We start from the raw sequence: 24,556 nt of genomic DNA on the forward strand, positions 1-24,556 counted from the left end.
TCGCTTTGACCCTGCACTGCGATGTGTCCTGGTCATGGCCCTTTTCTGTCATGCATCGTGAAATCTGTCCATAGGTGGTATAATTCCGACAGCTGGAGCGCAGCTGTGACTGCACTGCCTCCTCTCCCCAAATACTGATGAGGTCCAGCAGCTCGGCATTGCTTTAAGTGGGGGATCGCCTGGTGTGTGGAGCAGGCTTGGCCACCTGGAAAGATGCTCTGAGACCACTGCGTGCATCACCGAGCAGATAGGAAGGGGACTTTCAAATTTCCAAAGGAATGTCTGGGGTGGGGCTGACGGTTTGTCACCTGAGGGCAGAACAGTAGAGTTCACACTGATGGCCAGAGAGGTGAGAACAGGCATTGTGGGACACCTCCCGGAGGCCAGTTGCAGTGCTGTAACCACCATGGTGTCTACACTGGCGCTGCAGAGCTGTAGCCACAGCGCAGAAAGCTCTACGCCTCTTGTCGAGGTGGTTTTCTTAGAGTGCTGCATCTGCGCAGTTTCTGTGCACTCAGTGGCTTGGCCATGTGACGCCTCGGGAGTTACAGCGCTCACAGCTGCTTCACTGCGCACAGACTTGGCAGTGTAGATGGGGCCTTAGGTACTAAAAGATGAAGCCTAATTTTCAGAGGTGCTGAGCACTCAGCAGTTTCTGTTGACACCAGTAGAACTATGGATGCTCAACATCTTTCCAAATCCTATTTAGGAAGCTTGCTTTAGGCACCCATTTTTGAAAATGTTGTCGTGTGTGTCCATAGTTTTTATGCAGTCTTTTAAGTTAATAAATATAATGCTGACAAATAATCTGTGTAGTCTGACTGGCTAAAATATCAGCCATTAATTATATAGAACTGCCTGGTACTTGGCACACAGTGCAGAAGCATACACATTACACACTTGTGATAAAACGAAATCAGCAAAATAAATAAAAGTATCAAAATGCTTAATTTATGAACCACGTCTCTAGGCATTTCCTGAAGATTGCCTGGCTGGAGTTAATGTCATTGACTGCTGCCAGCTAATCAGGAAATGCCCATTGCTGAGCTGGTTGTTAAACAGCATAGGTAGTAATGTTATTTTAGTGCTGACAAAAAACAAAGAAATTCAAACATAAGTTTGACACTTGTGCTCCACTCAGTTAATTGTAGTACATGTCACAAAGTAATCTGGGACATCGGGGTGGGAAACTCTATGGAGGGCCAGGTAGGGAAGGCTGTACCCCCCAAACAGCCTGGCCCCTGCCACCTATCCTCCCCCTCCCACTTCCCACCCCCTGACTACCCCCCTCAGAACCTCTGACCCATCCAAACCCTCCTGCTTCTTGTCCCCTGCCCGCCCCATCCCAGGGCCCCCTGCCCACGGGATCCCACCCCCTATCCAACCCACCCTGCTCCCTGTCCCCTAACTGCCCCCCAGCCCCTATCCACCCTCCTGCCCCCCGACAGGCCCCCCAGGACTCCCACACCCTATCCAAGCCCCCCTGTTCCCTGACTGCCCCAGAACCTCCGCCCCGGGACCCCCTACCCAACCGCCATGCACGCCCTGCTGCCGCCCCCTTACCATGCCACTCAGAGCATTAGGAGCTCCCAGCCCCGCTGCCCGTGCAGCGGCGTAGCTGTGGGGGTGGGGGACAACAGGGGAGGGGCCGGGGGCTAGTCTCTCCAGCCGGGAGCTCAAGGGCCAGGCAGGACGGTCCCATGGGCCGGATTTGGCCTGCGGGCCATAGTTTGCCCACCTCTGATCTAAATCATTTGACAGTTCAAGGGTACTGGTCTTTTCAGGAGAGATCCCTGCATATCAGTGTATTGGAACTGAGAGCTGTTCATTGGCTCTCAAGTCTTTCCTCCCCCACCTGCAAGGGAGCGTTGTGCAGGTGGGGATGGATAATACACTGGCATTGTATTCCATCAACAGGCAGGGTGTGCCCACTCCGCTTCCCTTTGCACAGAGGTGATAAATCTATGGGATTGGTGTATTTGCCATGACATCTATCCTGTGGCCCTGTGTCTAGCAGGGGAAAATAATGTAGTTGCAGACTGTCTAAGCAGATAGTTATGCACGAATGGTCCCTGAGGGTACATCTGCACAGGGATAAAAGACTTGTGACATGGCTGCCGCTGGTCCAGGTTAGCTGACTGGAGCTCATGGGGCTTGGGCTGTGGGGCTAAAAATTGCTGTGTAGACAGTTGGGCTCTGGCTGAAGCCCAAGCTCTGGGACCGTGTACCGTTGCAGGGAAATGTCTACATATCAATTTTTCAACCCGGAGCCTGAGCCCTGTGAGCCTGAGACACCTGACCCAGGCTAGCAACAGGTTTTTATGATCTGTGTAGACATACCATATAAGATCAGTTGGTTCTGACTTTATTCTCCAGCTGGGGTCAACCAGAGGTGGACCTATTTTGAAGCAAGGGTCAATAGAAAGTGTTGCATCTTGTGTTCCAGAGTGGGCAGGAATAGTCAGTCCCTGTTAGATACCTTCCTTTCCCACTGGGGGAAGGGCCTGATGTACACTATTTTCCCCTTCCCATTGATTCAGATGGTGGTAAGGAAGATACCTCAGGACAGGGTGTAGGCGTGTGTGGCCCTCCCTTGTTCTCAGTCTCCAAGAGAGACCACACCTCTTCACTCTCACACCCCTGGAATAACAGTCTTAAACAAGGGGGAGGTTAGCAGTCTTGGGGCTCGATCCCTCCGGAGGGGTAGAGCAGCGAGTGGTCTGGGGGCCCAAGACCTCAGGCAGGGCAGACCAGTGAATAATCCAGCGACCCTGGTCCTCAAGCAGGGCGGGGTACCACACAAAGAGTCTAAGGTGTTGGCAGGGGCTAAGCACCCAGCAAACAGTCTAGGGGGGCTCAGGCAGATGGTAGACTCCCACAGGCCTCCTGGCCAAAGATGGGTTTGCTGCCATCCCAGGGGTGGGGTGGCAGGGGTTGGGGGATGCACCCGATTCCACTGCGTCCCAGACCAGGGCCCTAACAGTGGTGGAGAGTTCTGCCACTGGGTCAGATCCCAGCAGGGATCCAGCTGCAACACGCTGAACTGGATTCAGGCAGCAACCCAGCCGGACCGTAGTCAGATGTCCCTGAGCCACTTCCTACCCTTCCCTCAGTGTGTTCCTGGATCTCTGGGTTGCCCTCTGGGTTATCCTGTCATGTCCCCCCATTCTCTGGGAAGATGAGGTACAGGGGAGGGGGACACCCTGACATCAGTCCCTCCCTCCCCCTGCTCTGCACAGCAAGCAGGAGGCTCCTGGGAGCAGCTAGTCAGGGGCTCCAAGGCAGAGGGCAGGAGCAGCACAGCAGTGTGGGGAGGGACACCTGAAGTGCACGGCACTTGATAGCTTGCTGGGCGGTCGGGCAGCCGCGCAACTTAGAGGGAACTTATATTGTCACTATGATAAATTAAAATTGAGGGTCTGAGTGGTTTATGGGATTGATAATAGGAAGTAGATAAAGGCTTTCACCTCTAGGTCAACAGTTTAATTCTAGCACACACTAGTACTGTCTGAAAATAATTATCTCACAGCTGTCGTGTGGCATGCAAAATTGATGGGTGGTCTGATCATTTCCTAGAAGACTGCTTGCTAGCCTTGTTATAAAATGTATTACCACAGCAAGAACTCAGCTTAGCATCTCAGCAGAGAAGCCAAGGAGTGAACCCCCTACAAACTAAGAGTTTCTCCCTAGAATTGGCCACTGGATCAGGGCTTGTGTAAATGCTTGCACTGCCCCTGCGTATCTGTGGATAAATACAGGATTTAATTTGCAAAGACTGTCAGTTTAGCATTTTTCATGAATGCCACTACACAGTTGGCTGTCATGGGGGTGCCAAAAGCTTTGGTCGCATGATAAGATTACCAGTGATGCATATAGACTGAATTTCCAGCCAGACCGGCTTAAGGACTGAGTTAAGAGAGTGATCCAGGTGGCGCTCAATGCAATGAGGCTGTACCATTTGGGGATTTTCCTTGTTGATGATGATCAGCACTGAAAGTTTGTTTTTAAACCAAAACCTCACTGTTTATGATCAGAAATGAGTCTACAAAATTATGTTGGTATTTCCATATTTATTGTGCCTCAGTGACTTTCCTATCCGGTCGGTTCAGTTTACAAGTTACAATAGTTCACTGCCAGTCAAAACTGCAGACTCCACCTGATACCTCAAGTGATGTTAGTTCTGCTTCATATATCATCATTAATCATAAGAATTCAGATGACATTTATATTGATGATGTAAGAGAGAGACTAGAATGCTTATTCTTCTGCAACAGAATTTGGTCTTCTCTGCTAACCTAGTGCTCTGGGCAGAAAGGTCTTAACATGGAGGATAGAAGCTAAACGCAATGATTAGGCACCATTTTTAGTGTCATAGTTTGGGACAGTAAGAACTTCAGCTATATCTGCACAAATGATGCATCTATGATTTGAAAGTGCTGTGTACTGTTGACCCTACTTATCTCTATTCTTTCCCATTGTTGTTTTTTTTAATCAGAATTGCTCTTTAAAGAAGACCTGATTAACCATAGCAAGGGGCTTTTCATAATTTGCAGGTTTACTAATTTTGTAAGCTTTATTTTAATTTTGAGCATATTGTATTGTCAGAGAGTGGCTGGTCCTTCAAGGCCCCAATCCCACCTGTGACAAGCTTCACTCCTCTCCTCAGGTAGGTCATGTAACTGGTGGGTCAGGAGACCCAATCAGACCTGCAGTAGATAAGGAAGAGGTTGGGAGAGCAAAGGGGGGGCTGCAGGTGGATGGTGGCAGATGTAGAAATACTCTTGCATGTGGGGAAGACACCAGCTCAATATGTAATGGGGGTGTACCTACCCTGTAGCACCACCCGTTGGCCAAATGTGGCTCTGCAGCACTCTGCCTCTGTTTCCCCTTTACTCAGGTTCCTCAATAACTCTACAAAGGCTTTTAGCCAATCAGTGCCCTTTTGGGGGTCAGGTTTATTAACATAAAATAAACACAAAAATAAAGTCTTTTCTGCCCCAGTCTCACAGTGGGTCTGTCTTTTTAAAGTTCCTTTTTTTTCACCGTAGTCCCATGCTGGGCACAACCCCTCCTTCTTGAGGGTCTGCCTTTCTGTTCTCCGAGCACTTCTTACCTGTCATTTGACCTTGTCTGCCTTCTCCACAGGCCTCCTTCCCCAGCAGTGTCTCCCACCCTGACTCAGTGCCCTGCAGCAGCCTTATTACTCCCTGCAGCATCTACAAGCATCTACCAAAATACCCACCTACAGCCCCTTCTTTCCCCAGCCTCTTCTTTATTTACCGTAGGCCTGATTGGGTCCCCTGACCCACCAGCCATATGATGAGATAAGCTTATCACAGGTGGACTGAGGACCATCTCCCTTTAAGGGGCCACCACCTTGTGACTCATACATTCCAATTTCTGTAAGACTTAATATCCTAAATTAAATGTTGGTACTGTGAATGAGCTAACAACCTTCCCACCTCACTGAAGAGAAATACATCTATGTACGAGACAGGACCTCTTACAAAAGTACCTGCTTGTAGCATGTTATGTTGGATGCAGTATTTTCAAATGGAATGAATTCCCAGAGCCTGATTTCACAGCTGCTGTATGCAAGCAACTCCTACTGACGGTAGTGGGAGTTGTTCCCATGCAGCAGCTGAAGAAGTGGCCCCCCAGTGAATGCAATGTGCATGCCAATTCTTGGACTTTTGCAAGGGGCAACTGTGTGGAGAAGATGGAATCCAGGTAAAAATACCAAACCCAGTTTTTGGCTTTTATCTTACTCTTGGTTTTTTGTTTACAATTCAATAGACTGTCTGTCAATCTGATGCTTGTGACATCTCAGTAAGTAGTACAATGCTTCTAGATCACTTGCTGCACCTATGCTTTGAACAGTTAAAAAATGTGTTGATGATGCTCACCTTGCAACGCAGCAGAGAAGGGCTGTATGCATGAGTCCTTTCAACATATAAATTGGTAGATCAGCATAGCCATAGGAACATGGTATTTTAAGTGTAAAAAGAAAAGGCCCGCAGCAGACCATACATAAACTGATGAAACTATGACTGTCAAAATTGTTGACTTATATTCATCCAAGGGCTCATTAGTAAATTCAATAATGGTACTTTGAGTGCACATCAAAACTTGAATTCCCGGGCTGATATCTCTTGATTGGTTTTTCTTAAAGAAAGGCTGGAACCTATGACTCCTGAGAGCATTCTGTACCAAAAAATTAAAAATTCTGCTGCAAAAAAATAAAAATTCTGCACATAATATTTTAAAATTCTCCAAATTTCTGCAAATTGTATTTGTCAAATAAATGTGGAGGCTCCAGCATGGCATTGGGGAGCACAGGCCACTGGCTTCACAGAGGTGGGAGATCACTGTGCAGCTCCTCCTCCCCTGCCGCCACCCCGGAACACAGACTCAGCGGTGAGGCTGCACCCAACCCAAGGACCACCCACTCCACCCAATCCTCAGAAACACCCAAGGGTCCTGCTTCTCCAGGCCAGGTGCACCAGGTATGGGCAGGCAGGCTCAGCAAGGCAGGATCCAAGTGTGGAGGGACTTAGTGTGGGGGATCCAGGTGTGGGTTGAGAGAGTTCTGTGTGGGGCAGTCTGGGTGTGGAGGGGATCTGGGTGCACAGGGGCTTGTTGGGGGACCTTGTGTGCAATGGTAATGCAGGGGGGGTACAGGTGAAGGTGGTTGGGGCTCAGTGGGAGGGTGTCTGGGTGTGGGGGGCTCAGTGGGGAGTCCAGATGCTGGGGAAGTGGGCTCAGTGGGGTGGAGATCCAGATGCAACTGTTTGGGGCTCGATGGGGTGGGGATCTGGGTGTGGGTGACTCATTGGGGAGGTCTAGGTGTGGGGGGCTCATCTGGGGGGTTCTGAGTGAGTGGGGGTGAGGCTCAGCGGGAGGGTCTCGGTATTGGGGGGTCTGGATGTATGGGGGTTGTGTGGATGGGGGAGCAGCTCCCTACACAGGGATCCCACCCTCTGCAGCTGAGGAGCAATGGGTGCAGGAAGCGCGTGGGGGGAGTTTGCAGAGCTTCCTGCAGCCGGGGGAGAAGTCTGGGGGTGGGTCTGAGCCGGCCCTGGATGCTGTGCAGGGGGAGAGGAAGTCCCATCCCCCCCAGCCCGCACTACCAGCTGAGCCCGGCACAGGATAGGAATCACCAACCAGTTGTTCATAGAATCATAGAATCATAGAATATCAGGGTTGGAAGGGACCCCAGAAGGTCATCTAGTCCAACCCCCTGCTCAAAGCAGGACCAATTCCCAGTTAAATCATCCCAGCCAGGGCTTTGTCAAGCCTGACCTTAAAAACCTCTAAGGAAGGAGATTCTACCACCTCCCTAGGTAACGCATTCCAGTGTTTCACCACCCTCTTAGTGAAAAAGTTTTTCCTAATATCCAATCTAAACCTCCCCCACTGCAACTTGAGACCATTACTCCTCGTTCTGTCATCTGCTACCATTGAGAACAGTCTAGAGCCATCCTCTTTGGAACCCCCTTTCAGGTAGTTGAAAGCAGCTATCAAATCCCCCCTCATTCTTCTCTTCTGCAGGCTAAACAATCCCAGCTCCCTCAGCCTCTCCTCATAACTCATGTGTTCCAGACCCCTAATCATTTTTGTTGCCCTTCGCTGGACTCTCTCCAATTTATCCACATCCTTCTTGAAGTGTGGGGCCCAAAACTGCACACAGTACTCCAGATGAGGCCTCACCAATGTCGAATAGAGGGGAACGATCACGTCCCTCGATCTGCTCGCTATGCCCCTACTTATACTTGTTCCCAAGTCCCGCCTCCTGCCCCACAGTGATTTACCTCTCTGTCAGTTGCCCTGGGTACCCGAAACATACTGCTGAGGAGAGTCCCATGACTGCTCTTGTGGCTTCCCTTTGCTTCCCCATCTGAAAGTAGTAGGACAAGAAGTAATGGGCTTAATCTGCAGCAAGTTTAGTTGGGGATTGGTCCTGCTTTGAGCAGGGGGTTGGACTAGATGACCTCCTGAGGTCCCTTCCAACCCTGATATTCTATGATTCTAAGGGAGATTTAGGTTAGATATTAAGAACTTTCTAACTGTAAGGGTAGTTAAACACTGGAATATGCTTCCATATGAGGTTGTGGAATCCCCATGTCTGGAGGTTTTTAAACACCAGTTGGGTGAACACCTATCAGGTTTTGGTACTAGGTCCTGCCTTGGCACAGGGGGCTGGACTTGATGATGTATCAAAATCCCTTTCAGCCCTACATTTCAATGATCTATGAAGTCATAGTGGCTGAGTGGGAATTATTTTGTAGTTTTAATTATTACATGAATCTCAGTGTGGTCTTTCCCTGACCTTCACCTTTACTTGAAAGTTGGGTCAGTTGGTGTTTTCAGATTTTCCCCATTGTATTTATGAATTCTTCTTCGAGTGCTTGCTCATATCGATTCCAATTAGGTGTGCGCATGCCGCGTGCACGGCTGTGGGAGAATTTTTACCCTAACAACACCCAGTGGGTCGGCTGTGGAGCCCCCGGAGTGGCGCCTTCATGGCGCTGGATATATACCCCAGCTGACCCCAGCACCCCCTCAGTTCCTTCTTATCGCCCGTGACAGTCGTTGGAACTCTGGAGCTTGGCTTTGCTACTCTCCACTCTCCCTAGCGTTCACCCTATAGTTTGTTCATAGTTTGTTGTTATAGTATTGTTATAGATTAATAGTTGTAGTTCTAGTTATCGTATAGTAGTTTGTATTAGTGGCGGAGAAGGGGGTTTCCCCTCCTCCCTGTACTTGATTGGGCTCTTGCCCAAAGCTCCAGGCATTAAGCCCTGTGGATCCTGCTCCAAGCCCATGCCAATGGGCTACCCTCACAATTCTTGCCTGAAGTATCTAGGGGAATCTCACTAGGCGGAGAAGTGCAGGATTTGCAAAAGCTTTCGTCCCCGGAATAAGAAGGAGCGGGACTTTCGTTTGAGGCAGCTCCTTTTGGAGGCGGCTCTTAGTCCTCAGCCTCCAGCGGTGTGGCAAGACCTGGTGCCGAGCGCTTCAGTACACAGCGCCCCGGCTTCAGCTACAGGAACAGTACCGTGGTCGGACTCTGATAGAGAGCCTCGGCACTGAGGTTCCCCAGCACCGCAACCAACATCTTCAGCCCGGCACCGTTCTCACTCGCCTGGTCAGAAGCGGCACCGGAAGCCGGAAAAGGCTGGCCCACCTCAGCAGGCACCACCCTTTCTGGCTCCGCCTGCAGAACCTCATCCCGCAGCAGAGCACCTGGGGACACAGGTGACGGCCTTGGCACCGCTGACTCTGGTACCAAGGACGGAGCTGTTGAGTCTGGTGCAACTGCACTCCCCGACTCACAGCGTGGTTGAGGTCCAATTGCCATCTACACCAGATACCTTTGCGGTGGCAAGGGATCTGAGTGCCTTGACTGTATTGGCATCCCCTCAACAGACCAAGGCACTGCCACCTGTCCGTGTGGCACCATCCAGGGGCAAGCCGAATCTTATTTACCTGCCGGCACTGTTGGTTGAGCCTCTGTACCAATCCTGCTCCCGATGCCGTTCCCGTTCCCGACGCCGCTCGCAGTCCCAGCACCGCTCTCCATCGCAGCGCTGGTCATATTTGCGGCACTGCTCCGACTCCCGGCACCGATCTCGACACCGTTCCGTCTGCCAGTTGCCATCCAGGAGTAGGTCCCGGTCCTGACGCCGGTCATAATTGTCAAGACACAGGTCCAGATCTAGGCACCGGTCCAGGTCCCGGCACCGATCTAGGTCCAGATACTGCTCCCCAGCATCACGGCTCCATTCTTCTCCATCTCGGCACCGATCTCCAGCTTCGCGGTACTGATCAACTTCGTCTTGTCGACGTGATTCAGTGCAGATCCACTCGGCACCACCGTGGCCATCGCGTTCCGCCTCTCTCTCATCAGGGTCTGAGGCAGGGTCATGCTTCTCAGACCACCACCACTCGGATCACGGCCTCTTGGGCTTACGGGCGGATCAGTGGAATGCGCAAGAACAGGGCCCCGCCCAAGGGTCCACCCACTGGCCCTTTTGGACACTCTGGGCGTACCACCAGGCCCAGGGTGCTCCCTCTGGGGCTTCTCGCTTGGCCCTGTCTGAGCCGCAAGTGTCTGAGACTTCTGCCAGCCATCCTGCTCCGGAGGCATGGAGACGGTGGCATCGTCCTTACAGGTGCCAGCTCCTCTTCCTCCAACTCCCGGCCCGAACACTGAGGTCGCGGAACTGAAGCAGCGGGGCACAGCTCAGCAAGAGGCCCTGGATGATCCTCTCCCTCCTGTGGCATCCCCCTCATCTTCGCCCGATGAGGCTGTGGCGGGGACTGCTATATCGGGTCGTTCCTCTCCCCCACCCCCCACCCCCCCCGCCATAGACCTCCGCGCCCACCAGGAACTCTTGCGCAGGATGGCGCAGAACATGAATCTGAAAGCAGAGGAGGTGGTTGAGGTGGAGGACATTGTGGTTGACATTATGTCCACAGAGGCTCCTTCCAGGGTGGCCTTACCACTTATCCGGACCATTCAAACCACGGCCAGAACAATCTGGCAAACACCCGCCTCCATTCACCCAACTGCTAAGGGGTGGAGCGGAAGTATTTCATTCCCTCCAAGGGATAGACCTGTCTCTGCACTCACCCTCAGCCCTGTGACTGGTGGTGGCGTCACTGAATGAGAAGGAGTGTCGTGGTCAGCAAGCCCCGGCACCAAAATGGAAAGAAGCCAAGCGGCTCGATTTATTTGAGCGCAAAGTCTCCTCCTCAGGGGGGCTCCAGGTCCGGATTGTGAACCAGCAGGCTCTCCTGAGCCGATACAATTTTAACTCTTGGAACTCCATGATGAAGTTCAAGGAACTGGTTCCTCCGGAGTCCAGAGAAGAGTTTGGGGCTCTGGTAGAGGAGGGCAAAATGGTGATGCGAACTGCTTTGCAGGCCTCATTGGACACCGAGGACTCTGCTGCTTGGACCGTCTCTTCAGGGATAGCAATGAGGTGCATTTCTTGGCTGCAAGTTCTGTCTTCCCACCAGAGCTTCAGCAAACTTTGCAGGATCTCTCCTTTGATGGAGCAGGCCTATTCTCAGACAAGACAGGCTCGAGGCTTCAAAGCCTCAAAGACTCTAGGGCCATAATGCATTTGCTGGGGATGCACACACCATCTACTCTGCGGAAACCATTTAAACCACAGCCTCAACGCTCCTACCCTCCTCCTCGGCCGAGGCAGGACTTCTATAGGAGACGGGGGTGTGGCCGGCCAGGCCCAAGGTCCTTCCAAGCCCTCAGTGGGTCCCAAACAAAAGTTTTGAAGGGACACCTAAGGACAGTGTACCAGACCTCACTCAGGATCCTATCCCATTCTTGAATTGTTTATCCTGTTTCCATCATGCCTGGTCCCTCATAACCACGGACCGTTGGGTTCTTTGCATGGTGGAAAGGGGATACTCTCTCCAATTTTCATTCTCCCCACCCTGTCCCTCTTCAGGGACCCCTCTCACGAGCAACTCCTTATCCAGGAGATGCAGTCACTCCTTGCCATGGGAGTGATCGAGGAGGTTCCAAGGGAGCTAAGGGGCAGGGGGTTCTACTCCCATTACTTCCTAATCCCCAAGGGAAAGGGCAGGCTTCGGCCTATCCTGGACTTGCATGGACTCAACAAATTCATGGTAAAGTTGAAGTTCCGCATGGTCTCCTTGGGCACCATTATACCTTCCCTGGAGACTGGTACACCACCTTCAACATGAAGGACACGTATTTCCACATCGCGATTCATCCGGCTCAGAGACGCTTTGTCCGCTTTGTTGTCAACCGCGAACAGTTCACGGTCCTTCCCTTCTGCCTCTCCACGGCCCCTCGGGTGTTCACCAAATGTATGGAGGTAGTGGCAGCCTTCCTTCATCGACGATGGATACAGGTATACCTATATCTCGACTGCTGGCTCATCCGAGGGCATACCAAAGAGCAGGTGCAGGCTCACCTTCAGTTCGTCAGACACGTTTCAACGGTTAGGCCTGCTGCTCAACGTGGCAAAGTCAACGCTAGAACTGATCCAGAGGATGGAATTTATCGGGGCAGTCCTAGACTCCGTGCGGGCTCGAGCCCTCCTTCCAGATGCTCGCTTCCTTGTCAGGCCTTATCAGGAGCCTTCAAAGTTTCCGAACCTCAATGGCAAGAACATGCTTGAGTCTTCTAGGACACATGGTTTCCTGCACATAAGTGACCAGACATACCAGACTATGGCTCCGCCCTCTTCAAGCCTGGATGGCATCGGTCTACCGCCCAGGTCGAGACAGCGTGAACCTGGTGGTCACCATTCCGAAGCGGATCCTGGCCTCCCTCCAATGGTGGCTAGACCCAAGGGCAGTATGCGGAAGAGTTCCCTTCCACACCCCTCAGCCTTCCTTGTCCCTCGTCACGGATGCGTCAGCCCTGGGATGGGGCACCCACCTCGGGGACATCCAGACGCAAGGTCTATGGGCCCCATCCGATCTCTCTCTCCATATCAGTGTATGGGAGCTGTTGGCGGTGCATCTTGCGTGCCAAGCCTTCCGGGAGTGGTTGCATGGTCGTTGCGTGGCGGTCCTCACAGACAACACTACTGCCATGTTCTACATCAACAAGCAAGGGGGGGGTCTCGTTCCTCCCCCCTCTATCAAGAGGCCATTTGACTGTGGGAATTCTGTATAGCCTACTCCATTCACCTGGTGGCGTTGTTTCTCCCAGGGGTCCAGAACATGTTGGAGGATCACCTCAGCAGGTCCTTTCAATCCCATAAGTGGTTGCTTCACCCTGATGTCATCCACTCCATCTTTCTAAAGTGGGGGTTTCCCCAGGTTGACCTGTTTGCCTCGCGCAGCAACCGGAAGTGTCCAGCGTTTTGCTCCCTCCAGGGCCGCTACCCGGGTTCTCTCACAGATGTCTTCCTACTCCCATGGACAAGCAGGTTGTTTTATGCATTCCCGTTGTTTCCCCTTGCACACAGGGTCCTGCTCAAGGTGCGCAGGGACAGATCACGACTGATTCTGGTCGCCCCGGCTTGGCCCAGACAGCACTGGTACACCATGCTGTTGGAAATCTCGGTGGACGCCCTGGTTCCACTGCCTCTTTTTCCGGACCTGATCACTCAGGATCATGGCTGCCTCTGTCACCCCAGCCTACGATCCCTCCACCTCACGGCGTGGATGCTGCATGGCTGAGCTACTCTGTTCTCATTTGGTACAGCAGGTTTTGTTGGGTAGCAGGAAACCTTTCACTCAGGCCACATATATGGCTAAATGGAAGTGATTCTCATGCTGGTGCACTCACCGCAGCACGCCCCCCCTCCAGGCGTCCGTGCCTCTCATTTTGGACTGTCTCCTGAGCCTGAAATAGCAGGGCCTGGTGATATCATCCATCAGGGTGCACCTGGCAGCCATTTCGGCTTTCCACCCAGGAGCGAATGGCCGATTTGTCTTCTCCAACCCCATGGTCAGTAGGTTCCTTAAGGGCCTGGACCGTCTCTACCCACAGGTACGACAGCCAGTCCCCACGTGGGACCTGAACCTGGTCCTCTCCAGGCTTATGTGGGCCCAGTTTGAGCCCTTGACCACCTGTTCCCTCCTATACCTCTCTTGGAAAACAGCTTTCCTCATCGCTATCACGTCGGCAAGGCATGTATCCGAGCACAGAGCTCTTACTTTGGAACCACCTTACACGACCTTTCATATCAACCGTATCAACCTTTCATATCAACCAGGACATTTTTCTTCTGGTTTTTTACCCCAGACCGCACGCTACTCGTCAGGAACAACGGCTGTACTCCCTAGATGTTCATAGGGCCCTGGCCTTCTACACTGAGCATACGAAGCTGTTAAGGAAAACAACCCAGCTCTTCGTCGCTGTGGCAGAACGGATTAAGGGCCTCCCAGTCTCATCCCAGCAGATCTCCTTTTGGATCACTTCCTGTATTCGTGCTTGCTATGATCTGGCCGATGTTCCGACCCCGCCCCTCACCCCTCACTCTACAAGGGCCCAGGCCTCGTCGACGGCTTTCCTGGCTCAAGTCCCAATCCAGGAGATCTGCAGAGCCGCTACTTGGTCTTCAGTTCATACTTTTACCTCTCACTATGCCATCGTCCGACAAGCCAGAGACGATGCGGCGTTTGGTAGAGCGGTTCTACAACCCACGGTACTTCACTCGGACCCCATCGCCTAGGTAAGGCTTGGGATCAGGAATTGGAATCAATATGAGCAAGCACTCAAAGAGGAAAAGACAGTTACTCACCTTTGTAACTGTTGTTCTTCGAGATGTGTTGCTCATATCCATTCCAAACCCACCCTCCTTCCCCTCTGTCGGAGTAGCCGGCAAGAAGGAACTGAGGAGGCGCTGGGTCGGCTGGGGTATATATTGAGGCGCCATGAAGGCACCTGGTGTTGCTAGGGTAAAAATTTTCCGACAGCCGTGCATGCGGCACATGCACACCTAATTGGAATGGATACGAGCAACACATCTCAAAGAACAACAGTCACAAAGGTGAGTAACCGTCTTTTACTATTCCTTTTCCCCCAGACATAATGTTTCCATTAAGCCACAGTCAGCGTCAGGAATTCAGAAACTCAGAGAAACTTTATTTAATTTTGATAATGTTTTCCAGAGTTCTAAAGTGTTGCTAATGTTTGAAGGGAGATAACTAACTGTAGCAGAAACAGTTGAGAAACGGAGATACTGCAAGAGCATGATGCTGCAATACCCTCTATACGGTGACATTGTTGAGCTTTGATAGCAATGCATGGCTGTTTTTTTAAAAGTTGCATCTCCGCTGCTGTATTTAGATAGACACTATTGTATGGTGTACTGCCTGCAAATATAACTTATGGCTCTTTGAAGAGTAGACTAACTGCACTGAGTGAGTCTGATTTGCAGTGTGCTTCAGCATGAGAAAAGAGCTTGATGGAAACGAAAGGTCATCTGTGAGAAAGGATGGGAGAATAAGGAAAGATAACTTGGCAGGGAAGAGTTTTATAGGGAGAGTAATAAAGGATGGGAAAAGGGGCTGAAGAGGAGATGAAGGTGGACAAAGACTAGAGGATGGATTGTACGGAAAGAAAAGGAAATGAAATTGATATGAAGGGTTGCCTGGAAGAAAGGATGACAAATTGCTTAGAAGGAAATGTGGAAGGCTGTGTTACTAAATAAGGCTTGTCAAAAGGGAAGAGACTTGTTGCTGGAGAAAAGGTGGGTTGGAAGGGAGTAGAACAGAAGAATGATTTTGAAAGAAAGAGGCAAGAAATAGTGTAGAGTTGGTCTTGTAGACTGAGGAAGGAGGAGTAATAATGAGTGGTCATGGTCTGGAGGGTGGGAAGAGGAGACAGTTAGCAATGTAAGGGGCATAGGACATTCAGTGAGGAAGGGTTGTCTATGTAAGATTAGGTTTGGAAGGAGAGTCGTGAAGGAAGGGATGAACAGGTACAGAGATGGACAAATTCTCTGAAAAGGGGAAATCACCTGGATTGTAAACACTCTTTTGGCACCTAGATTGTAATCTTGTATTTGTTTGTAAAGTGCCATGCAGGTTCATGGTGTTTTACAAATAATTAATTATAAATAAGGATATCTGGTCAAAAAGGGAGGACTTAGAAAAACTGCTCCAATTTAGAATGAAGCAGGGTTTTCACATCAAATATCCCCATCTCTTCATTTATTACATGCAACCTTCATGATAATCCTTCCGACTTGCTAGCTAAAGTCAATGGGAGAATGATTGGAAGCATCCATAGGGTAGAGAAATGATATTCTCCCCATTTTACAGGTGGGGAGCTGAGTCACTGAGACTAAGTGACTTTCCCAAGGTCACACAGAAAGCCTGTAGCAGGGCAGGGAGTCTCCTGAGCCCCAGACTAGCACCCATGCCTTCACTCATACTCTCTATCCTTTAGTCTTCGCCATGATATAACCTGTGGTCTCAGCTAAGAAACTATCTTACATACAGCAATACACTGCATAAGAACTATTGATTTAGTTAAATGTATAGCTCTCTTTCTCCACAAAACCCTCTAATAAGCTGCTATGGGACATGCTCAGAAACTGCAGTGTCAGTGTGTTTTGGAATAAGGTCATTTAATCTTTTTAATTACAGGTTCCATTACAGCTTATAGAAAGTGTTGAATGCCGAGATATATTTCAACTTCACTTGACTTGCAAAGACTGCAAAGTTATCAGGTATGTACAAACTACTTTGCAGGTGGAAGGGTTGCTTCATTTGGGAAAGTATGAAATCTAAGCAAGGTAACCTTGCACTACTTCAAATTACGGATTGCTGCAACATTTTAGGGGATATGTTTCCCCCTCTTTTGTGCACATGCTTTCTTCAAAAGATTCATTCTGTGTACTGTAGCTGAACATTTTAGGAAGGAGGGTCTGCTCTCTTATAGTACAATATATTTGTTAGAAATCTTTATGACTCTGGAAATTGATCAGCCAAATAGCTTTGGTTGTAGAGATGTTCTAGCCCTATGGAGCAATACATTTTTAAAGATTATTTTGAAATTAATGTCTGTTTCATGTAGTTTTTCCCAGTGTAACAATGGTCTTACCAAGATACAAAACTAGACACAAATCAATGAATTGTACAGCTTCTTAGACAAAAATGTTAGATCCCAAACTGGCTATCTGGGACTCGAATCTGCTGCACCTTTGTGCTGCTGTTCAGGGATGAGGGAAGGAGTAAGGACGGGCTCCCCTCATGTAGGCCATGTGAGAGTTAGTCAGAGTCGCACTTCCAGCACTTGTGGGAGATATGGGGGAGAACTGGGAAGAGAGGGTATAGGGATGAGACAGATCCATAGCTAGAAACTAGTGATGGGGTGATTTTATATGAATGTGTCTACAGAGTGCAGAACTCCAGGACTCAGAATCTACAAAGTCAAGACCTTAATTCATTTAGGGGACACAACTGCTGCATTTAACCATCAGTGCAACTGGGGTATTATTTGGATGGCATTCATATGAAATTGGTACTAATCACCCCACCACTAATCACCCCACCACTAGTTTCATTTAAACATTATAATTACAAATGAAAAGACTTTTCCCCATGAAAAATATAGTTTGCATGTTTTAAACCTAAGAGTAAATTTTATTTATGTACTCTGGGGCCACCTGTTTATAACTGTAAACTCCTTAATACATTTGTACAAATTTGGGCAAATCCTTATTTCACTGTGCTTGTTCTGAGTCTTATTCCATAGTGGACAGTACCAATTTGGAAATGCTAAGCTGCTGTTGTAATTATGGAATATTATTTCGCAAACTAGTGGCTCTTGTGGTCAGGGTACTCTAATTTGTCTTCCATTACTGTTTCTTTCCTGCTGTAAATGTGAAAACAAAGCTTGAATGAAAGAAGTATTGTTTATACTTGCCTTCTGGCAAATTATTAGTGAGAAAGTTTAGCATTTGAGAGAGGGGGAGAGAGGTGTATGACTACAGACACTGGGACTAGTCCACCTTGGTGTGAAATAAGTGCATTGGTTAAAGGGAATACAGTACTTACTCTGTATCTTACCAGAAATGTGTGTGTGTTTGTAGGGATACATACTAATGTATTACAATTTGTTACAGAGTTCTGTTTTGACTCCCTTTTGAGGTCCCGATTCAGCAAGATACTTTAAACACATTCAGGAGTCTGGTGGCAACTTTAAAGACTAACAGACTTACTTGAGCCTAAGCTTTTGTGGGTGAAAAACCCACTTTTTTTTTTTTTAACCCATGAAAGTTTATGCCCAAATAAATCTGTTAGTTTTTAAGGTGCCACCAGATTCCTCATTGGTTTTGTGGATACAAACTAACACAGCTACCCCTTTGATACTTAAACACATTCTTTACTTTGAGTAGGCTCATTGAAGTCAATGGGACTACTCATGAGTTTAGACATGTGCATAAGTCCCTTTATGAATTAGGGCCCGAGCAACTAGGACAAGATAACAATGGTTTATTTAATAATCCCAAAATTATGCTCTTTATACATAGGGCCCTACCAAATTCACAGCCATGAAAAACACGTCACAGACCGTGAAATCTGGTCTTTCGAGTGCTTTTACCCTATAGTATACAGATTTCACGGGGGAGACCAACATATCTCAAATTGGGGGTCCTGACCCAAAAGGGAGTAGTAGGGGGTTCACAAGGTTATTTTTTGAGGGTTGCGGTATTGCCACCCTTACTTCTGCACCGCCATCAGGGCTGGGTGGCCAGAGAGCGGCAGCTGTCGGCCAGGCACCCGGCTCTGAAGGCAGCGCCCCACCAGCAGCAACACAGAAGTAAGGGTGGCAACACCCTACCATGCCACCTTACTTCTGTGCTGCTGCCTTGAGAGCTGGGCATCCAGAGAGTGGCAGCTGCTGACTGAGGGCCCAGCTCTGCAGGCAGCAGCGCAGAAGGAAGAGTGTCAATACTGTACCAGGCTATGCTTAGTTCTGCCCTGCTGCTGGCGGTGGTTCCGCTTTCAGCGCGGGGCTCCCGGCCAGCAGCTGCCGCTCTCCAGCGGCCCAGCTCTGAAGGCAGCGCCCCACCAGCAGCAGCAGCACAGAAGGAAGGGTAGCAGTACCACAGCCCCCTCTACAATAACCTTGAAGCTCCCACACACACAGTATTCCTTTTTGGGTCAGGACCCCTACAATTATAACACTGAAATTTCAGATTTAAATAGCTGAAATCATGAAATTTACTATTTTTAAAATCCTATGGCCATGAAATTGACCAAAATGGACCATGAATTTGGTAGGACTATTTATACATATGGTTTAATTTGACTTCATGTTTGATATATCTTTCAGTATGATGTCAGCAAGAATCAGACCATTTTCTTTTAAAAACCTGTATTTACAAATGAAGAATTTTTCCCTGGTTATTGTCCCTGTGGAAATTCAGAGAGCCAAAACATAGGCACATACAAAAGAAATAAGGTTATGCGTGGGGGAAGGACAACTCCCTAGGATAGTTACATTACTATCTGAATAATTATGTTTATTATCCATTAAAGTTTACACAACAGCATCTGAAATAGAACAGTTCATTCTCATCTCTGGTTTGCACCAAAGTTAATCACTCATTGCATTTTATGACCAGATCTCTGCATGAAAAATTAATAAATGTATGTTTGGTTCTGGGACAGGTGTCAGTTCTCTACCTTTGAGCAATGTCAAGAGTGGCTTAAGCGACTGAACAATGCCATTCGCCCTCCTTCGAAGATAGAGGACCTTTTTTCATTTGCATACCATGCTTGGTGTATGGAGGTGTATGCCAGCGAAAAAGAACAGCATGGGGATTTGTGCCGGCCAGGTATGCAGAAACACTTTGCATATCTCAAGAGATACTTTGGCCTTTAGATGCCCATCTTCTGCCCTTTTATCTTGTGATTCCTGGAATACAGAATTTGTGAACTTCCAAAGAAGTGTATTGACAAAGTGTGAATTCTGTGCTAATGTTACCCTTTACTTGAATACCCAGTTTCAAACAACTTCACATGAATAGTCTAACTGAAGTATTGTATTAACTTTATTTGAGCGTAAGCTTTCGTGGGCTAAAACCCACTTCATCAGATGCATGCAATGGAAAATACAGTAGGAAGATTACACACACACACACACACACACAAAAAATGGTTGTTACCATACCAAGTAACGAGACTCATCGATTGAGGTGGGCTGTTAACAGCAGGGACTCTGCCATATACATTGGCCAAACCAGACAATCTTTACGCAAAAGAATAAATGGACACAAATCAAGCATCAAGAATTGTAACATTCAAAAACTAGTCGGAGAACACTCCAACCTCCCTGGTCACTCAATTTCAGACCTAGAAGTTGCAATTCTCCAACAAAAAAACCTTCAAAAAACCAGACTCCAACGAGAAACTGCAGAATTGGAATTAATTTGCAGACTGGACAGTTAAATTAGGCTTGAATAAAGACTGGGAGTGGATGGGTCATTACACATAGTAAAACCATTCCCCCATGCTATTTTTCCCCTACTGTTACTCACATCTTTTTGTGAACTGTTTGAAATGGACCATCCTGATTATGACTACAAAAGGTTTTTTTTTCCCTCCTGCTGATAATAGCCCACAAAAGCTTATGCTCAAATACATTTGTTAGTCTAAGGTGCCACAAGTACTCCTCGTTCTTTTTGCCGATACAGACTAACACTGCTACCACTCTGAAACCTGTGGTATCTTTGTGCTCTTATAAAATGACCCTTTGCCAGTCCAACATTGGTATTATCATGTGTCAGACTTCCATGTGTGCAAACTCTTAACATCTGTGCTCACCATGGCTTTAAAGACCAGGGGTGGGGAGGAGGTGCTGTGTATGAGTTAACCAAGCAAAGTTGGTGTACGAGAGTTGTGAAGGATCCTTTTGCCCCTTGAAATCCAGGTTTGAATCCTCACTCATGTCCCGATTAGAATTGAGTTTAATTTCATTCTGGTTCCCATTTGTACCCCTAAAAGCCTCAGAATTTAACAGTTAAATGTAAATGGCGATTTCTGTTCAATTGTGGTCCAGGATATTGCCAGTCAAGTTCAATATAAATTGCCACTGTCATGTGGAGAAAGAAAATGGGAGAGAGTTATGCAGGCTTTCTTCAGCCAGCACTTGATTTTCATGAATGCTGCACTCACCTATAGGTTAAAATAGAGAAATAGCTAAACAAAAGAAAAAAGACCTCTTTCTTCCAAGCTGAATATTCCAGAGTAGAAACAGTGGTTTGAGTAGTGGCCCTATAGGTTCTCCACTGTAGGTGTGCTTGCGTCCCTGCACTGCAGATCAGAGAACTTCCCTAGCAGTGTCCATTAGGCCCATGCATGCATGTCTCCCCACCTGCCCTGCCTTAGGGCTAGTCAGTACACTCCAGCTAACCCCCTCAATTCCTTCTCATCTGCCCCGGCTAGAGATGGAGCTATTCACAGTTTGTTAGGACCATTACTTTTGATTTGCATCACTATAGTTAGACTCCTAGTTCTTAGGCTGCATCTATGCTGCCACTTTCAGTGCTAAAACTTGTGTCGTTCAGGGGTGTGAAAAGAGCCCCCCCCTAAGAAAAAAAAAGTTTTAGTGCTGAAAAGTGCCAGTGTAGACAGCACTTTATCTTGGTGATAAAGTTACCACTGCTCATTTGGGGTGGGTTTTATTTAATTGCTGGGAGAGCTCTGCCTTGGCAATAAAGTGATGTGGGCAGTGTAGACAGCCTTAGTTGTAGTCCTCCCCCCCCACCTTATCTTTACTCCCTGGAAGAAGGGGGAAAAAAAAACCAAAACAAAACCACATAGACTTCTCCTAATTCCTCCCCCATTGGGACACTCCCTCTAATGGGGTATGCCTGGTTCACTGGGCTTCAAGAAATGCCTCTTGAAGAGGTGATCCCTGTTGCAGATAAGCAGTCAGAGTGCATTCACTGTTTTGGGGGAAGACCACATTCAACAGAAGTGTGCTTTCTGCCAGAAACTTGGGCCCTGGTCTCATAAGGGCAGCAACCTCAGACAGAAGATTAGCTTAATGGAGGCAGCTCTCTGACTCTCATGACCTGCACCATGAGTCACCTGACAGACATGAGTCTTCCCACCCAGCCCTCAACATCTAAAGGCTGTGTGTCAAAGAAACAAGCTGCTGACCCCTCACAAATGGTCAAAAACAGAGCGGGAAGTCCTCACAGTGTGTCCCAAGACAGCTGGGAGTGCTTTCTGGAATGCTAGGTATCCTCAGTACCATCAGCACTGAGACCATCTCAGGCTGGAACCCATGGCTCATGAAAGTCCTCAGCGGCAGGTACTATTGACAAACCCATGGACCTAATGAGCGTGTGTGTACCAAGTCAAGGGCACCAAGGGACAAGGACAGGAGAAAGCACTCCTCTGAAAAGTGGGGCTGTCAAGCAATTTAAAAAATTGTGATTAATTGGGCAATTAAAAAAATTGCCCTGTTAACAGAATACAATTTAATTTTTTTGATGTTTTCTACATTTTCAAATATATTGATTTCAATTACAACACAGAATACAAAGTGTACAGTGCTCACTTTATTTTTGATTAAACATTTGCACTGTAATAGTATATTTCAATTCACCTAATAAAGCACTGTAGTGCAATCTCTATCATTAAAGTTGAACTTACAAATGTAGAATTATGTACAAAAACCCTGCATTCAAAAATAAAACAATGTAAAACCTTAGAGCCTACAAGTCCAATCAATCCTACTTCTTGTTCAGCCAATCGCTCAAACAAGTTTACATTTGCAGAAGATAATGCTTCCTGCTTCTTGTTTACAATGTCACCTGAAAGTGAGAACAGGTGTTTGCATGGTACTGTTGTAGCTGGTGTCATATGCCAGATGTGCTAAAGATTCATATGTCCCTTGATGCTTCAACCACCATTCTGGAGGATATGCATCCATGCTGATGACCAGGTTCTGCTTGATAAGAATCCAAAGCAGGGCAGAGCGGCACATGTTCATTTTCATCATCTGAGTCAACTGTCACCAGTAGAAGGTTGATTTTCTTTTTTGGTGGTTTGGGTTCTGTATTTCTGCATCAGAGTGTTGCTCTTTTAAGACTTCTGAAAGGATGCTCCACACCTCATCCCTCTCAGATTTTGGAAGGCACTTCAGATTCTTAAATCTTGAGTTGAGTGCTGTAGCCATCTTTTACATTTTGTCAAATTTGCAGTGAAAGTGTTCTTAAAATGAAAAACGTGTGCCGGGTCATCATCCGAGACTGCTACAATATGAAATATATGACAGAATGAGGGTGAAACAGAGCAGGAGACATACAATTCTCCCCCAATGAGTTCAGTCACAAAATTAATGCTTTAAAAAAAAAAGACGCATCAGCATGGAAGCATGTCCTCTGGAACAATGGCTGAGGCATGAAAAAGTATATGAATCTTTAGTGCCTCTGGCATGTAAATATCTTGCAACACCAGTTACAGTGCCATGAGAATGCCTGTTCTCACTTTCTGGTGAGATTTAATTAAGTGGGCAGCATTATCTCCCGTAAGTGTAAACAAACTTGTTTCTCTTAACGATTTGCTGAAGTAGGACTGAGTGGACTTGTAGACTAAAGTTTTACATGGCTGTTTGAGTGCAGTTATGTAACAAAAACCCTGCATTTGTAAGTTGCACTTTCATGGTAAAGAGATTGCACTAGAGTGCTCATATGAGGTAAACTGAAAAATACTCTTGTTTTTTTAGGGTGTAAATGTTTGTAATCAAAAATGAAGTGAGCACTGTACACTTTGTTGTAACTGAAATATTTGAAAACATAGAAAAACCATCCAAAATATGTAATTTCAGTTGGTATTCTATAGTTTACTAGTGCAATTAATTTGAGTTAATCATGTGAATTAATAGCAATTAAATTGACGGCCCTCCTAAAAATAGAGTGTACACACAATCCTACATTGGTACTCTCAAAGTCTCATTCAGCTCCAAAAGTAACTGGTCTGGGCAAGATTTCCTCTGTCTCCTTCCTGCCCCACTCTGGTACCACCAATGGCACCAAGTCAGTACTGCCGGAATTCGAACACTAGGGACCTCCGTGTACTGGACACACCAGAGTCCCCTCTTCTCAGTGTCTGAGCTTCCACACCAAGTCTTTGACCGGCATAGAAGTCTTCCCTGCTGCCCTGTCATGCTCCTCTACTCTAGTGAGTGCTTAGATACTGAATCTAATGAGGTGGCATCACAATACTCCAAATATCAACAGCACCTCAAGCATAACCTCAGATGACCCTACTGCCACCACCTTGATACGGCCACCCTTGGGCGCCACTCCAGTAGCCATACTGGGACCATTGGGCTGCATATTGCCAGCATGGTTCTTGAGTTTCTTGCACCACCTGAGAACCCTTAAGGCACACCCTTTGGCTGCAGCTTCCAGAGCTTTGGAAGCTCTGGAAGAAATCATGGAGGAACACAAGGGCACTGCTGAAGAAGAAGTGACCCCAAGGACCATATCCTCCTCCTCCCTGGATGAGGCCATCATGCCTCCTCCACCATCTCTGGAGGATGACTTTTGCAGGACCAAATACCACTAGGGGAAGTCAAGGACACATAATTGTCTCCTTGACATCCTCCATTCATCCTCCTCAGATATCTCCCTATCCATTAACAAGGCCATTCTGGACCTGCCAAGAATCATCTAGCAGACCCCAGCGTTGGTGGTACCTACTTGCAAATGGGTGGACAAAAGATATTATGTCCCAGCACAGGAAATAGTTCCTCTTCTCCCACCTTCACTCAACTCCATTGTGGTGAATGCTGTTAATTCCCATGGCTGTCAATACTCAATGAGGTCCACTCCTTGTGATGGGGACTGGAAGTGTTTGGACCTTTTTGGAAAGAAGGTGTATGCCTCAGCCATGCTTCAGTTTCAAATCACCAACTACCAGGCCCTGATGGTGAAATAAGATTATGTAAATTATTCTAAACTGATTTTACTGAGCAGCTGCCCGAGTTACATCGCAACCAATTTAAGGCCATTATTTAGGAGGGACAGTTAATAGCAAAAAACAATGCTACAATCTGCCATCGATGCAG

The 24,556-nt window shown here is 47.8% G+C and overlaps 1 protein-coding gene across 13 annotated transcripts in view; it reads left to right on the top strand.

Moving 5' to 3' along the window:
• Positions 1-24,556, top strand: part of MTMR3 (myotubularin related protein 3) — a 241,644-nt gene that overhangs the window by 134,010 nt on the left and 83,078 nt on the right. For all 13 annotated transcript variants that reach the window (XR_012155157.2, XM_073313592.2, XM_073313591.2 and 10 more), the window contains 2 exons: positions 16,108-16,190; positions 19,141-19,307. Coding sequence is in view for 12 of the 13 variants with exons in the window: in XM_073313592.2 (XP_073169693.1) it covers positions 16,108-16,190; positions 19,141-19,307 (250 nt within the window). In the remaining variant the exon portion in view is untranslated. The remainder of the gene's footprint in view (positions 1-16,107; positions 16,191-19,140; positions 19,308-24,556) is intronic.

The sequence above is a fragment of the Lepidochelys kempii genome, chromosome 15 (genome assembly GCF_965140285.1).
Source record: "Lepidochelys kempii isolate rLepKem1 chromosome 15, rLepKem1.hap1, whole genome shotgun sequence".
Classification (NCBI taxonomy): Eukaryota; Metazoa; Chordata; order Testudines; family Cheloniidae; genus Lepidochelys; species Lepidochelys kempii.